Here is a 17,202-nt window from a genome sequence, read left to right as displayed (position 1 = left end):
GATACCCTCAGGTGTGCTGATGTCTAGCTTGTACTTCATGAAAAGTGGTTGTACTGAGTCCACTTGTACCTTGGCGTAACCGATCGGAATATATTGATTGTGAAACGCACGGCCTGGAATGGCCTGGCCTGTGGCAGCCTCAACAGTGAAGTCTCTCTTGCCGACCGAAACATGTAGCATGCAAGGGATAGCCTTTGTGATATCATGCACAGGATATCTCAAGTTATCGGCCTGCGTGGACCCGACGCTGCTCCGAAAACTTGGGATGGTTGGTTGCTCTATCATCAATAATGATGCCCTTTCCTTCTCCTTTTCATTCCATATTTTCATAAACTGGACCTTAATCTATTCTTGTATCTCTTCTTTAGGGTCTTCTAATATCTTTTATAGGTCTTGTACTGGCCCATGGCGTTTGGGAACCCATGCTTACATCCCACTTTTGATCTGATGCCTCGAGTGCGACCCGGGTGTTTCTTGTTCCCCATAGCCTTGGTAAGCATGTTATTCTCCATGTCGGGCTCTAGAGACCCTTCGTTAGCAATCTCTTGAATGGTCTGGGTGACTTCCATGGTCTCAGGGCTTTTGAAGGCTAAGTCCCCAAACTCGGTTCGTTCTGACTGAGCGTAGACCCAGTTCCTGCTTCGCTCATCACAATTTTCCAAAGGGTTGGGTTTCCCAGCCCGGGCAGCCTCTTCTTCTTGCCTCCTCCATTCAGAAATTTTGGGGGTGTACCCGGACGAGCCCAGGTGATGGTGGTATTTGTTCTTCTTCGCAAGGTGCTTAAAAGATTCATCCAGTTTGATGGCCTCAGGTGTGGTCTTCTGCATAACAAACTCCACCCATAGGTCTGGTATAATCTTTCCGTATTTATTAAAGGGTACCAAGTTCTTCTTCATGAAGTCCTTATTCAGCTCACTCTTCCAACCCCGGAAGCTCTTTCCCATAGTTTTCAATTCATTCTGTTTGGCGGCTTCCTCTGTTACCGAGGGGAATCCTATGGTTCTCTGCAATATTTCCCATAGGAACTCCATTGTCTCTTCCGGCAGTAACCACCAATCAGTTATAGTGATTGGGACGTACTCCTTGACAAGAAATCCGTAACTGTTGTAGAATTTAGCACAAGCCTCACAAGGTGCAACAGGCTCCCCTTCAACACCGACATGTGTTATTGTATAAGTGCCGGACGGCAACTTGTTTCTGCTTCGCTCGCCCCGTATTCGTTTCAACATACCCCCAGAGGGACCCGAAGTTTTGGGCATTGAGGGAGAGGAAGGTTGTGGCGCAGATGATCGATGTGACGATCTTTGCACCCTCACTCTCTAGAGAGAAAAAAAAAGGAAAGTTGACATAAACAAAAAATATTCCTCCATTTAAGAAGTATAAAATGTATTGACTCAACTAAATACCTCTTCGACGAGATCGTACTCGTGGTCACTTTCCCGACGTCGGCTCTCCCGATCGCATGGAACATGGCTCAGGCTATGATACAAGCCCGAGCTTTCGCTACTGTCGGAGGAGGATGGCTGGTGAGCGCTTGGACTCCTATCCGACCACCTGCTTGCATCCGCCCCATCTTGTGCTAGGGTGCCCTCTATTACGAGCAGCCTCTGTACCGGGGAGGCCTCTATTGCGAGCATCCTCTGTGCTTCTGGTTTCTTCGGGGGGTTTGAGCTCCTATCCAACATCCTACTTGCTTGTAGTTTCTTAGGGGTTACTGTCATCTTCTGCCATATGATACTTAATTGACCGCTAGATTATTGTTGCCTAGAAAAAAATAACAAATATGCAATGGGCCGTGTGCAGTCGCCCACCTTGCAATCCAGCATAAACCCATTCATTCAAACATCAGATCAGGCAATCCAGCATAAACCCATTCATACATGCATAGCGGACTTCATTCAAGAGATCATACAAATGTCACAAAGTCATTCAACTATCAAAGTCACAAACTCACTAAGTACGATAAAATATGATGGCTGGGATGCACTAAAGCTTGCGTGCGTGTTCCTTACGTGGCATACTGGCACGTGAAAATGAGCTAAGCAGGGAACTTTCAGTTTTTTTTCCTTCGGGTATTTCTTATTTTTTATTAGACGGGAGCAGCGGGAGGGTAGGATGACGCAAGCAAAAACTCCCGCTTTGTATTAGTAGAGATTTGCAATGGATCGAGATGTGCTATAGTCAACCAACTATTGAGTAATTTATTGTACCATACCATGGAATTAGAAACTACAAAACTTTAATTTTATGAATTAATAACAACTGGCAAGTACTTAAACACATATCCTGGTGAAATTTATATTTGTACAGATCTCTGAGAAATAATCCAGCTAAGATTCCTTGTCGGAAAGCAAAATGATCAGTGAAATATATATCATTGCACTTTGGTCAATGGTAATACATACATATATCTGCGATGTTTATGCTCCACCACTTCCCTAGCTAGCCGTCGTATGTTCTGCTAGGCTGCAACATGTGCTGACCGGCTATAGAAGTAGATGTTGAACTAGACTTTTGTCTTGCAACATATAGTTGATCCAGTGAAATGCAAAATATACATTTTGCTAGACAGAAGTTTGGGAACCATTAATTATTGAGATGCATACAACAAACAATTCATCTAGAAGTCTTACGAACATTTTTCTTTGCCACTGCAAAATTGTCCGATCCGGTACCTAACCAGTCATTGCAAAAAGTTGTCTAAACTCCAATATTAATACTGATCCGCCATAGCAAAATGTCATCTAATGTGTATGCCACATTATCCTACCCGTGGAAGTTGGCAGATCAGGGAGAGGCCATGTGTTGATCATTGGATGAACCTCAACTATCCTGTCTATCCAGCTGTATGTCCCTGTACCTGGGTATACATAAACCTCTCTAGGGTTGACCAAAAGATTTCCTATCTGGAGTTCTGGACTAAGAATGTGCAATGCATCCACATGGTTTGCTGATGCAAGTCAACCCTACAAAGCAACTGGCAGTTTATTTCCAAGCTTCTCATTGGTCTTCCCCCATGGCCCCATCTACACATCAAGCTGATTATCCTTTTTTGAAGAAAAATCTAGATTCTGTTACTTTTATATATGCTGTGCATCATCAGCTCATGCATGTGCTCTCTCCTCGTTGACTATCTCAGATTGTCACTTTCTTCATAGAAAATAACTGCATGACATTTTTTTTCATTGCAACATATAAATTCACAAAGCATTGCAAAGCACATACATGTATGAAACATCACAAATTCGGCCTGAGGGGTATGGCTACTCACCACTGTGGACGGCATCGGGGCGACGGTCGACGGCGTCGAGGCGGCAAGATCCGCGGTCGGCACGACGGTGGATGGTGTCGGGGCGGCGGTGGTTGATGTCTGGGCGACGATTGACGGCGCGGTCCTCCTCGGTGGCTCGGGTGGTGGTGCCTCGGACTCCTTGGCGGCGGCGGTGGCTCGTCCTCAGTAGCGGTGGCTCCTCCTCGGCACGGTCCTCCTCCATGGGGGGATGGGGCGCGGGGTGGCCCCACCTTGTCGGGGGCGGCGGCGTTGTGGGGTGGCACTCCTCGTCGGGGAGGGAGAGCGGGTGGCGGGCGACAGACGGAGGGAGAGGGTGCGGTTAACTTGGGCAGCCTAACGACGCGGGCAAACTTCGTCAATTGGCTAGGGTTTTCGGGGCCTCGCGCGAAAATATATATAGAAATCATTTCCACATGCGGTTTACCTAAGGAACCGCTTGTGAAAATAATTTCCACAGGCGGTTGCTTATGTCAACCGCCTATGGAAATTCTACCTGTGGAAATTCATTTTCAGAGGCGGTTCCATAGGAAAACCGCCTGTGGAAAAGCATTTCCACATGCGGTTTCTTAGGTTAATCACCTGTGGAAACGTATCAATGCCTATTTTTTCCTAAAACCGGCATTGATTATTTTTAAAAAAATATTCTTCTATTATATATTAAGCTTCTTAAATTAAAGCATATACATGCCCTAAATATAAATTAAAGCATATTATTACTCCATACATGCCCTCGATATTTATTAAAGCATATTCTTACATCATGCATACAAATCCTTGATACAATTTGCATAACATGGTACTATTTATCTTGAACTGTTTTCCCTATACCATCAAGACGCATGTAGGTCATCACAGATCTATCGAGGGTTGCTTCTACAAGTTTGATTTTTTCGGAATCTCCGAAAGGCGGCACGTTGTCGAACTGATTGTATTCTTCCTCATCCTCCACATTCTCAACTCCGATAATTCTTTGATTTCTGGCAACAACTACATGCTTCTTTTCATTCGCGGGGTCGATTATATAGTAAACCTGTGCGACATGATCAACGAGTACCCACGGGTCATCTTTATGGCCTACAATGCTGAGGTCGATAGTTGTGAACCCGTAGTTGTCCACCGCCACGCCATTTGGGTGTTTGACCCATTTGCACCAAAAGACAGGGATCTGCAGATTCACTCCATAGTCGAGTTCCCAGATTTCATCTATGAACCTATAGTTGGTGATCTTTTGCCCTGTTGTGTCATAGGCTTCTATCCGAACGCCGTTGTTTTGGGTCGTGCTCTTCTTGTCCTTTGCTTTAGTATAAAATGTGTAGCTATTAATGTCATATGCTTGCCAAAACGTAACTAAACTTGATGGGCCATAAGCCAACATTTTCATATTTTTTTTATCTACAGATTCACCATCTGGAAGGAACCACGTGGTGAAGCGACGCTTGTGCTCTTTCAAGATCTAATCATATGAGTGGCCATGATTTTCTATGTGAAGCTCATTCAGGTGTTGCTCAACGTATGGCCAACCTATCTGGAGCTGCTGCAAGATGGTAAAATGTGCTTCTTCCACTGCTTTGTAATCATGATCGATGAATTTTTGCTTTCCTTTGGTCCCTCTCCCAGACAACCTCCCCTCATGTTGAGAGATAGGTACACCAATCGGTTTAGCATTTTTTATGTAATCGATGAATACACAATGACTTCCTCGGTACTGTAGCCCTCGATCATGAAACCCTCTAGGTGAGTACGATTCCGTACATAGCCCTTGAGAATGCCCATATACCTGAGAATGCCCATATACCGCTCAAACGCATACATCTGATGTAAGAATACAGGGCATAGTGCAATTATCTTATTCACAATGTGAACCAAGAGGTGTATCATGACATCGAAAAAGGATGGAGGGAGGCACATCTCAAGTTGGCACAGAGCCTCTACCAAGTAACTATATAGAGCACCCAGTTTTTCAGCATCGATCACCTTCTGAGCAATTGCGTTAAAGAAGTGACACAACCGTATGATGACCACCTTTATGTATCCTGGCTTGATACCCCTGATTGCAATAGGGAGCATCTGCGTCATCATCACATGACAATCGTGAGACTTCATACCGATTAGCTTTGAATCTTTCATCGAGACTAGTTTCTTGATGTTGGATGAGTAACCAGTCAAGACTCTCACCCCACGTAAGCACTTACACAGTGCCTTTTTCTCCTTAGGTGTCAGAGAGTAGCTAGTCGGGGGAAGATAATGTTTCCCACTTGGTCTGTCTTCAGGGTATAGCTTTGGCCTGATTCCAAAATGCACCAAGTCCTTACGTGACTTGATTCCATCCTTTGCCTTGCTCGTTATGTCTAGTAAGAGGCCAAGGATGCTATCACACATATTCTTCTCAACATGCATGACATCGATGTTGTGACGAACGTCCAAGTCCTTCCAGTAGGGCAAATACTTAAAGAAAATCGGCATCTTCTTCCACAGTATGCCGATCGACTTCTCACTTTTCTTCCTCTTTTTACCCTTCGATGGCTTCCCAAAAACAACCTTGATGCCCCTGACCATTTCAAACACTAGTGCCCCGCTGTGAGGTTTTGGGCTAGTACCTTGCTCAACCATGTTGTCAAAATGTTTCTTCATCTTGCGGCATCTGTGAGTTCTGAGTAAGAATCGTCGGTGTCGTGTGTACACTATCTTCTGTGAGTACGGAAGGTACACAGACGCGGTTTCATTCAAGCACACAATACATCCTTGCTTTCCTTTAACCTGTCCCGATAGGGAAAAGAAGGCGGGATAATCACTGATGGTAACAAAAATTATGGCTTTCAACGTGAAGTACTATCATCAGAACTCATCCCACACCCGGACCTCATCGTTCCACAGTTTCGCCATATCTTCCATCAGTGGTTCCAGAAATACATCTATATCATTGCTAGGTTGTTTCAGTCCTTGGATAAGAATGGACAACATAAGATACTTACGTTTCATGCATAGCCATAGAAGAAGGTTGTAGATGGCCAGAATCAGTGGCCAAGTGCCATTTGAGGTGCTCATGTCACCGAAAGGATTCATTACATCGGTACTCAACGTAAATCTTACATTCCTTGGTTCTTCAGCGAAACCTGGATACATGGCATCAAACTTTCTCCATTGGGTAGAATCGACGGGGTGTCGAAACTTAGTTCCATTCTTCTTACGCTTATCGAAATGCCAACGCATCAGCTCAAAGTCTCTAGGGTTCAAGTACAAACACTGCAAGCGGGAGATCACTGGCAGGTACCACATCACCATGGTAGGACTTTTTCTCTTCTTCTCCGCGTCAGAAGAAGTGTCTTCTTCGTCACGACCAACAGTACTCTTCTTCTTCTTCATGTTGACGGAAGCATCTTCGTCCTCACAATCATCATTCCTCTTGTACCGACTCGCATTGCACACTGAGCATCTATCCAAGGCTTCGTACTCTTTACGGTAAATGATACAGTGGTTCGGACATGCGTATATTTTTTGCACATCCAATGACAACGGACATATAAGCTTCTTCGCCTGATAAGTGGTGGTGAGGAAGGAGTTATGCTTCAGAAGCATGTTTGCCAAGAGGCTCAACAGATCCAAGAAACTCTTGTCGAACCATCCATTGCTACCCTTCAACCTTAGAAGTTCAAGCACCGAATGCAACACCGTAAACTCCTTATCACAGCCCTTCGATTCCTCATACAAAAGTTCCTTCGATGCCTTCTATAACGCCTCGAAATTATCTAAACCTCTCGTGTCCCTTAAAACATATGATTCTGCGTGACGCAATATTTCCTCCAGATCGAAATCGGCATCATCATCCACCATAACATCAGTGTCGCCTTCGACTCCCTCATTATCACCATCCACTTGATCATCATCGATATCATCGTTTGGTTCGCTTGTATGTTGTTCACCGTGATTGTACCAGCATGTGTAATCCTCGATAAAACCTCTCAAGATCAAGTGTGATTTGATTATACTTGATTTGACGCATAATTTCTAGTTCTTGCAGTCAAAACATGGACAATATATTTCTTTTATCTTTTTAGTCAAAGCGTCTTTCTCAACGGCTTCAATAAAAGCAGAAAGTCCTTTGATGTATATTTCTCTATGTCCTTTGATGTATGCTCTGTCCATCTTTAACTTCAACCACATAATTAGATTCATAAATTAATTAATTAATAATAAGATCAATTTTAAAAAAGATTTTTTAAAAAAATATAGAAAAAATTGAGCATGTTATAATTATAATATGTCTACGTATTGAATCTACATTGGCGCAAATTTATGGCTCAAAATAATATGGATTCATTACTTTCTCTCCCTCTACATCTAGATAAAAAAAAAATCCCTATTCATGATGAAACCTCCTCTGGCTTAAAAAACATCAAATTGAAGCTACAATTTTAAAATATGATACTAGAGTCATGTGAATCTACACAAGGGAATCAACATTTTCATAAATTTTAGCTAATTTAAGGATCTAAATGGTTAGAAATATAAGCACTCTATAACATTTTCAAACCCTAAGTAAGCCATAAACCTAAATCTATACTTTAAAAAGATACTACCTAGGGATAGGATACTCTTACCTTAGATGTCTCCTTCAAAAAATTCAAAAACAAAATCTTCCCATTTATTTTCAAAATTCACGTCCGCTACTTGAGCTGCACTGTTCAAACAATAGTGAGCTCGATCTAAATCAAGCTCTCCACGGGCATGTACTATTTATGAAATATTTTCACAAACAATTCCTAATGTGAACCGCCTGTAAAAACTTGTTTCCACATGCGATTCCTTATGTAAACCGTCTATAAAAATAGCTCTATTTCTACCTGCGATTTCTTATGTGAACCGTATGTAAAAATAAAATTATTTTCACAGACAGTTCACATAAGAAACTACCTGTGGAAACAAGTTTTCGCAAACGGTCCACAACCTCACGGGGTTCGAACCGAATACTTAAACGATTTCTCCTATGAACCGTCTGTAAAAATAAACAGTAGATATCTTAAAAAATAATTTTTTAAGTAGTGATGGCTATTACTTTAATCGGGAAGATGGAGTGCCTATATATCGATCTAGTCAACCCAGCAGACGAACCGAACCTTTCGATCATGGACAATGTCAACACGATTGAGCCTCGAGACAATGTCAACACGGGCAGTTCTTGGCACCGAACCGTGTACGATTGAGATGGCATACCAGCTGCGTTCGTGCCAATGAATTACAACATCCGCGTTAACAGTATAGATCTATATTCCCCAGAAAATATGATCAGACGATATTCCTGGCAGCGATGTTGCACCAGCACCTCGATTGGATCGTGGCTCTCTAGGAGACGTAGGAGGGGTTATCCTTCGGTCCATTTAGAGGTGGACGGTCGAGGAAAAATTATAAAGGTAGCTTTGGCTGTAGGACACCTTTTGCTGAAGGCCACTGCCAAAATCATGGTATTGGCTGTAGGACACACTAGCACCTTCACCACATAAAACTGCAGTATCTGCTAGGGTTAGAGGGCACATCCGTTTAGCCAACGCTCACCAAAAAAAAAAGGGGGGGGGGGGGGGGGGGACTTGCTGCACCACGATCTCGTCCCTTCCATTTTCTGTACTTTGTCAACCAAGATAAAATCGAGAAATCAAAACTTTCTACCTTTGTGTTGTGGGGCCGAGCCATCCACAAACGAATACCATGTCGAGAGGCGTCCGTTCATGGGCATACCAACTTAACTGGGCGTGACCGTGGGCTCAGCCCGGGCCTTGACTTCTGTTGAACCTGGCTTGACATTGAGAATTCCTCCCGTCGATGCAGTCAACGAGCCATGTGGGCCTACAAGGGGAAACAGGAATTTTTTATTTTTATTTTTTAATATTTACAAAAATACATACCTATCTTAAAATATTACATATCTAGACTACTCTATCTAACAAGTGACACCTTTAATAAAAATAAAGAAGTCACACTTCCAACAAGCGACAGCTTAAAAATTAAAAATAAACATTGTTTTTTATTATTCTCAAAATTCAAAACACTATAAAAATAATCATAAAAAATTCTAAAAAAAAGTATGTTATAGAGAATGCTATAATCTATCTCTAAAAAAATCAAATCAAACCAATACTTTTACAATGAGAAATAAAAAATAAATTTTTAGAGCTAGATCATCGTTTTTATAAATTTTTATGACTATTTTGATAGTATTTTTAATTTTAAGAGTAATAGAATAGTGTTTTTTATTTTTTATTTTTTAAAAGGTGTCGCCAGTTGAATGAGCGACATTTTGCTATCGCCCAACTAACACGCAACAGTAGTCTAGATATACAATATTTTAAAATAGACATGTACTTTTGCAAATATTGAAAAAAATCCAGGAAATAGCATCACAAAATAGTTGCAGCCTTACAGGTGGGCATTTGCTCTTAAAAAACTGCATACAGTCACCGGCATTAATAACATAAAGAGTAAATTTCATAAATCTACGAGTATTTATGTCTTTGTACAGCAAAACTATAACTTATGATACCTATTTTATAAAATTACAACTATTTGTGTCTTTTGTAACGCAAAATTACAACTTTTTGGCCTAGTCCTATTCGTCAGCCACACATTTTCAGCATAATAGGAAAAACGAGTAATGTGTGGCTAACGGGTAGGATCAGATTAAAAAGTTGTAGTTTTGTGTTACAAATGGCATAATTAGTTTTAGTTTTGTGAAATATGTCTCGGAAATTGTAGTTTTATGTTATAATGGTACAAATAGTTGTAGGTTTGTGAAATTTCCTCTAACAGAAAAGATACCTGGGTCCATTCTTTTCAATTCACCATATCCTCCAAAGGCTGCTGCAGCCAATTCCATGGGTTTAATAATTCAAATAAAGCAAACTGCAGTTACAACCATGAAAGGTGTTTTAGTGAAATTCCATCTGAAATATTTCAAAAAGAAAACTACTCATGACAATATATCCTTGCATGTTAAATAATTTATGCCATTTGAAAAGAAAGTTACACAAGACAGAATATCTTTGCAGGTTAAATGATTTGTTTATGCCATTCGGAGAAATGAATATGCTGAACTGATAAAGTTGCACAAAACCAAAGGTCGTATAACAAACTCAACAATTCTTAAGTAGTCATTAAACCTTGAAGCCATAGAAAACCACAAATTTATGAGTTATCTAGCTTAAACTTTGCATAATGGAAATATATTGTGCACAATATTGCTTTATAAAATTGCCAACTAAAGAATATCTGGCTAGCAAAACTAAGACAGGCTGAGATCAAGGTTTTAGATAAACTTAAATTATAAACTTGTCAACTGAAGACATTACACAGAGCAGTAGTATTTTTTGCTTTGTTGTTGCAGAAGTCCTGATATAGGATTTTTCTTCTTCCTTTTTATAAATGGAAGTGCTCATATTACAGTTTTTAAACAATTACCTCGTGAAAATATCTACTTTAGGTAGAGAGACAAAGTGTGCTCTGCTCCCTTCACCAAGTTGTTCCGCAAATTGTATTGCAGGAAATCACAAGAGAGATCACCAGTAATCCCCACAAGAACATTTTCCATCCCTGAAGTGATGGAACCTGTTGGTATCCCTAACAGATATCTCCCTCTCTTCAAAATAAGATATAAATTTCATTGCCTCATGGCAGTCACCGCAAATACGGAGGTTTTTTATCACCCGAAGGGGTGTTCCTGGGCTCGTGCTTATCAGTCCCAGTGCAACAGCTAGCTTCTCACTATGCACAGCAAGGATGTGATCCTTTTCTTGTTCCTCCACGTCATGTAAGACAAAATCAGTGCTTGGCGCAAAGCCCAGCCTTTTCATCTCAATGGTAAGATGCTTTAGTTTCTCAGTTATCGCTGTCATCATAGGGTGTGAATCATCACCAGCCAACAACATGTGCACCTTGTTCTTGATCTCTATCCAGCTACAGCCCTTTTCCTTCTTCAAACCCACATTCTTCATCATTTCTCTCACCCTATTGACACCATGCCACATTTTCTTAGATGCATAAATGTTGGAGATCAGGACATAATTACCAGCATTTTCTGGTTCTAGACAAAAGAGTTTTTCTGCCGCAACCTCGGCCAGATCCACATTGCCATGAACCCGGCAGGAACCCAACAATGAACCCCAAATACAGCCATCTGGCTCAAATGGCATCTCACTTATGAGATCATACGCCTCATCAAGCTTACCAGCCCGTCCTAGGAGAGTAACCATACATGCATAATGCTCCATCCTCTGGGAAATGCCATGTACTAGCTGCATTTCATTGAAGTAGCGGCGCCCCTCCTCTGTCAGGCCAGCTTGGCTGCAAGCAGCAAGCACACAGGTGAAGGTGACTATGTCAGGCTTCTGTTTGCACTTTTGCATGGAGCAAAATAACTGCACAGCGTTTGCAGCCTCCCCATGCATAGCATAGCCACCAATCATCGCATTCCATGACACCACATTCCGTGATGGCATAGCATCAAAGATTGTCCTCGCATCCCTGACCCTGCCACACTTTGCATACATGTCCACCAAAGCACTGCCCACATAAATGTCGTGAAAAATGCCCTTCCTCAAAGAAAAACAGTGTGCTGAGCGCCCATGCATCAAAGCTGCAACATTAGCAAACGCCGGCAGCACGCAAGGTATCGTGACAGAGTTTGGTTCGATCCCTTGTGCCTGCATCTCCCTGAAAAGCTCCACTGCTTCCAAATCCCTCCCATTCTGAACGCAACAAGCAACAATCGAGGTCCAGGACACCACATTCAACTCGATTCCTCGGTCAGCAAACTCCCTGAACAACCTTAGTGCCTCAGAAACTTGAGTGTTCCGAGAGAGCCCAGCGAGGAGGGCGTTGCAAGAAGCAACATCTATGTGGCTGGACTCGTCGAACACCTGAACAATCTCGTCATCCCGCCCACACTTTCCGTACATGTCAATAAGCGCGGTGACCACACAGGCGTCCAACCTGCACCCGGCCTTCACGGCATACCCGTGCAGCTGCTCGCCGACCGAGACCTCCCTGACATCCCCGACCGCGGAGAGCGCGCACGAGACGCCCGTGGAGTCCGGCGAGAACCCTTCCCCGTGCATCCTCGCGAGCGCCACGACCGCGTCCCGGGCGTGCCCACTCCGGTTCAGCCCGGAAACGAGCCCGTTCCAGGTGATCACGTTGGGCTCTACGCCGGCGCCCCGCATCTGCATGAGAATACGCCACGCGCCCTCGGCGTCCCCGCGGGCAGCGTGCGCCGCCACGAGTGCGCTCCAGCCGACGACTGTCCTCTGCTCTCGCGGCATTCTGTCGAACATGGCGCGGGCGTCGTCGGTGGCGCCGAAGCGGAGGTAGGTGTGGAGGAGCGAGGAGGCGACGAAGGGGTCCCGCGCGAGGCCTGCGGTCACGCTGGCGGCGTGGAGGGCGCGGGCGAGCGGCAGCGCGGGGCATGACTTGAGCGCGGTGGGGAGGAGGTGCGGGTCCGGAGGGAAGGAGACGTGGCGGAGGAAGTGGACGAGGGAGGTGGAACGGGTCATGGCCACATTGGCGTTCGTTTTGGTTGTCTTTGGAAAATTGGAGTAGTTGCGTTTAACACTATGGAAGTCCTAACCCTACCGTGAAATCCCCTTAGAGTTCTAACTTGATGTTATAACAACATATTTGCTGTAATATGATCTGACGTGCTCCACTTAGGCACCAACTTGGAAATGTGAGAATGAGAAAGGGACTAACAATTTACTATAAAGTCTATTGAATCAAACATATTATTGCAATTCCGTACACAAATTAGATCAAACGAGAAGTTCAATGGGTCGTGTTGCGTAGTTAAACCCTCCTCAATCATCTCCTCTTAAATCTATTAGCCTACCTAGAGACCTTGAGAATACAACATGGCAAATATGTTAACTTTATCTCAAGTGAAAACTATGAAAGAGGATTTTGCGATAGAGTCAGACTTGTGAGGTAGTAGATGTAATTATAAAATTTATAGAGGGGTATTTGCAACTTTAAGTGACTTGTGGGGGAATTTGCAATTTCCCTTATATTCTCTTTGATTGTTGTATAGTTGTTTAATAGCTTTCCTTGTATTAGCAACTGACGATGTCGGACATCATATGTCTCTGTCGTGGCCAATATAAACAACGCCCCTGGCCTTCGTGCCATATGCGGTCATTGTCCAACTTTCTCTTTTATTCAATATTTACATGGTATCAGCCTAATAATCCTATCATGTAACCCTAAACACCTCCATTGCCCTACCCTATTGCTAGACTCCCTCGCGCGCGCAAGTCTTCCCTATCGCCCCTTGCTGCCTTGCTCGATCACGCCCATCCTCCATGAAGTCAAATGACACTAGCGCAAACAATGTCACCGACGTGGTGGCCAACATCATACCGAGGAGTATTCATCAACCCTTACTGCATCGTTGTCATGAAGACCCACGTCCTTGTCACCCTCAATCTCAAGAACCCAGACTTCAACATATGGTCCTCCTTCTTCCAATTCATGTGTAGCAAGTTTGGGCTTCTCTCCCACGTCGATAGCTCCTGGATGTATGGGTTATGTCGGTGATGACATCCTTGACACCATGGAGACAAATCAGACGGCTAGTACCCTATGGGTTGCCATCGAAGCCTTGTTCCACCATAACGAGGAGTCACACGCTATCTTCCTTAGCATCCAGTTACACTTTATGGTTCAAGGTGATCTCTCCATCTCGGACTACTGCCAAAGCCTCAAAACATTGGCTGATTCTTTGTGTGATGTCGGCCACTCTCTAAACCACATCCCGTCCTCAACCTGCTTCGCGGTCTCAACCCCCGCTTCTCCAACACCATCGATGACATCGCCAATGTGATGCCCTTCCCCACCATCATCAAGGTGTTTTCTACGCTCGTCCTCAAGGAACAACGCTTGGCGAACGAGGTCAAGATCGTCGCCAACACTTCCCTCGTCACCTTGTAGCCATTTGTCGCTTGCGATCGAGTGGGTGTCATTCCTTGGCACCTAGTCAAGTGCCCGTCAACACAGGCAGCGCTAGCGGTCACTATTCCCATCGCGGTGGGAAGAACCGTCATAGGAAAAATGGTGGCGGCTAGCAATCTTCGCGCTTGTTTGCACCACTTGAAAGATCAATGACCCTAGTATAGGGTGAGTATATTTTGGTGATTAATATCAATATAGTCAATGGGATTAACATGGTCTGCTAGTGTGCAAAGATTTAGTCTCATGGATGCTATGTGATGTACTTAGGATATCAAACACCTCAAAAGATTAAACATGGAAATCAAATAAAAGATTCATGAAGATATAAAGACCTATTGTTTAGACAAGTGATCATAGTGTTGAAAGTATTACTTGTGTAGTTAGGTTTATTTTCTTTGGCCTTACTAAAAAAGAGGTTTGAATTTACTAGCTTGATCTAGTGTATTTATGTTAGTTACCTAGTAGTGATGCATACTAGGCTTAGCTAGTCCTAATAGACCAGAGGAAGATCCAAGACATCAAAAAAGAGAAGCCATCGAAGCCAGGATAAAGTTGGATTAAATTAGACAAAGTCGCTATCTGGACACAATTTTTCAGGTCGTGTTGCTAGAAATGTTCATCACCCTCACCGTGAAGAAGACCACGAAGGTTATGTGAGACTACACTAGAGACTATAGCTATACGTGGTGGCCCCACACGCAGCTTTGTTTAACGATCTTGGGCACAAATACTCCACTTTTCACGCCATTCCTGGCCAGACAAAGTTCCTATTGGTTCTCTACATTTCCGCTCGCTTTCAATCACTACCACTTTAGCTGAGTGATGCAAATTGGATTTGGATAGAAGGGTACATTCTTCTATTTTAGACTCAAGATTATAAGCATGGGTTTTGACCGTGTGTGTCAGGCCAAAGCTTAGACCCTCTGCAAGAAGATCAAGACCTCAAGTTCAAGAATGGAGAAAGCGTCGATGACTTTGCCATGCGCTTGACTGACCTCGTCAACAACTTGTCCACTCATAGAAAAGAAGTCTCAGAGAAGAACATCGTGCTCAAGTTCCTTCGAGTGTTGTTGTGCCTCTACTCTTGGCTGGCAATCTCAATCGAGAGTATGGTTGATCTCAATTCTCTCACCATTGAAGATCTGACAGGGCGAGAGAAGGTAGCCGAGGAGTGGTTTGAACTCAACATGGAGGAAGAAGGCAGCATCAAGCTCTTTCTCATAGAGGAGGAATGGCTCGCAAAAATGGCACGAGCAAAGTGGATCCTTAGGGAGTAGTGGTAGCAATTCTTCCAACAACAAGCGCCACAACAAGAGTCACATAAATGGCAAACCCAACGGCGTGCATGACACCAGGGAAGGCTAATCCTCTGGTAGGAACATAGGCAGAGTCAGTGCCGTTGACAAGGATAAGTGCCACTATTGTGGTAAGGCAGGGCACTGGGCTCGTGAATGTCGCAAGAAGAAGTGTGAGGAGACTCACCTCACACAAGCCATCGATTATGATGAACTAGTCCTTCTAATGGCACAGGTGTTTGCTGGAGTAGCCACACCAAAGCATGTCGATGGTCACATGTTCCTAAACGAGGACTGTGTGAAGGTCAAGCTTGGCGAGCAGAAGGAACAAGGCAACACCAAGTGGTACCTCAACACAGGAGCCTCAAACCATATGACCGAACATCGTGTTGCCTTCACCGAGCTCGATGACACCATGATCGAGATGGTCAAATTCGGTGGTGTGTTGGTGCCATCGAATTGGCTTGGGTAGGAGGGGTCTCTTGTACCTGTAAGGCGCGAGTGCACCGCCGCAGGAGCGGCATGGGTCGCATGAACCTCTTGTACCTGTAAGGCGCGAGTGCGTTGTCACCGGAGCGACATGGGTCACACGGCCTTCATGTACCTGTAATGCCACTAGAGCAGCATAGATCACATGGACCTCTTGTACCTGTAAGGTGTGATGCAAACACGTTAAGAGGAGAACATAACGATTTGTTATTAGTTCGGGGTAGGACAAACACGTTAATAAGGAGCCCTATGATAAACATTTCGCTGTGTTGAGAGACGGTGGACGACGGCGACGACATTCCTGCCAAAGGTTAGACGTTCCGACAATGGAACGATGGTGGCCACATTCCTCCCGTTATCAAGGCCAAAAGGTTTAAATTTTTTATTCAGATTAAATTAAAATAAGAATATCAAATGAAATGATAAAAATACATATAAATAGAGCAATATAAAGAAACTTACTATTTCACCAAATAACATATGATTGAAAATATTTTTATAAATTAGTGCATCACATTAGAAAAATATTAGTGGATTTTTTTAGATTTTTGAAAAATTATTTGAGATATTAAAAATTGATAGAATTCATAAATGTAGGGTTATTTGGAAAATTTTAATTAAATATTAGCTTAAACTTTTTGGTGCTCTAGTTTGCTCATAAAAACGTTTAGAATTTTTAAACTATTTTATACTTCTAAATAAAATCAAGAGTTAAATAAAAATTTAAACGCGCATGTACAAGCTTCTTTTTTTACCACCAGTGTGCCGAATACAACATTGTGTATTGTATTCAGCATCTAAATACAGTGCACAATATCATATTCACCACTTGAAGTGCCGAAAGCATATTTTCAATAAGATATCAAATACACATATCAAATTTATAAATATATCAACTTATTATCTATTTTATTCAAAATAATCCAATATGTTGTTTATTTTTGCATTTTTACCTATTGCAACCCTGCTTTCGCTATAGTGCTACATGTTTCCCTTGCCGTTTCACATGAACGTTTCCGGCGTATGCTGTACTTCTTCCACCACATAAATGTTAAATTACGTTCTGCCTTACACTACTCGGTAAAATAAAAAAGATCATAAAAACGATATGATCAGACTCCGGAGATGGAGAATTGGATC

At 43.0% G+C, this 17,202-nt stretch overlaps 1 protein-coding gene across 2 annotated transcripts; it reads right to left on the bottom strand.

Moving 5' to 3' along the window:
* Positions 1–8,878: 8,878 nt before the first annotated feature.
* On the bottom strand, positions 8,879–12,889 carry LOC133885665 (pentatricopeptide repeat-containing protein At1g20230). 2 transcript variants are annotated; one of them, XM_062325404.1, is made up of 3 exons: positions 10,739–12,889; positions 10,100–10,224; positions 8,879–9,130 (listed from the first exon to the last, which is right to left on the bottom strand). In XM_062325404.1, exon 1 carries the CDS (start codon positions 12,826–12,828, stop codon positions 10,837–10,839), a length of 1,992 nt encoding a protein of 663 aa, XP_062181388.1. In that variant the 5' UTR covers positions 12,829–12,889; the 3' UTR covers positions 8,879–9,130; positions 10,100–10,224; positions 10,739–10,836. The 2 variants fall into 2 exon arrangements, with proteins under 2 accessions (XP_062181388.1, XP_062181387.1); XM_062325403.1 differs by having other exon boundaries at positions 10,100–10,183.
* Between the last annotated feature and the right edge of the window lie 4,313 nt (positions 12,890–17,202).

The sequence above is a fragment of the Phragmites australis genome, chromosome 11 (genome assembly GCF_958298935.1).
Source record: "Phragmites australis chromosome 11, lpPhrAust1.1, whole genome shotgun sequence".
NCBI classification, from domain to species: domain Eukaryota; kingdom Viridiplantae; phylum Streptophyta; class Magnoliopsida; order Poales; family Poaceae; genus Phragmites; species Phragmites australis.
The sequence above is the reverse complement of the archived record's forward strand: the minus strand, read 5'-3'. Positions and strand labels throughout refer to the sequence as shown.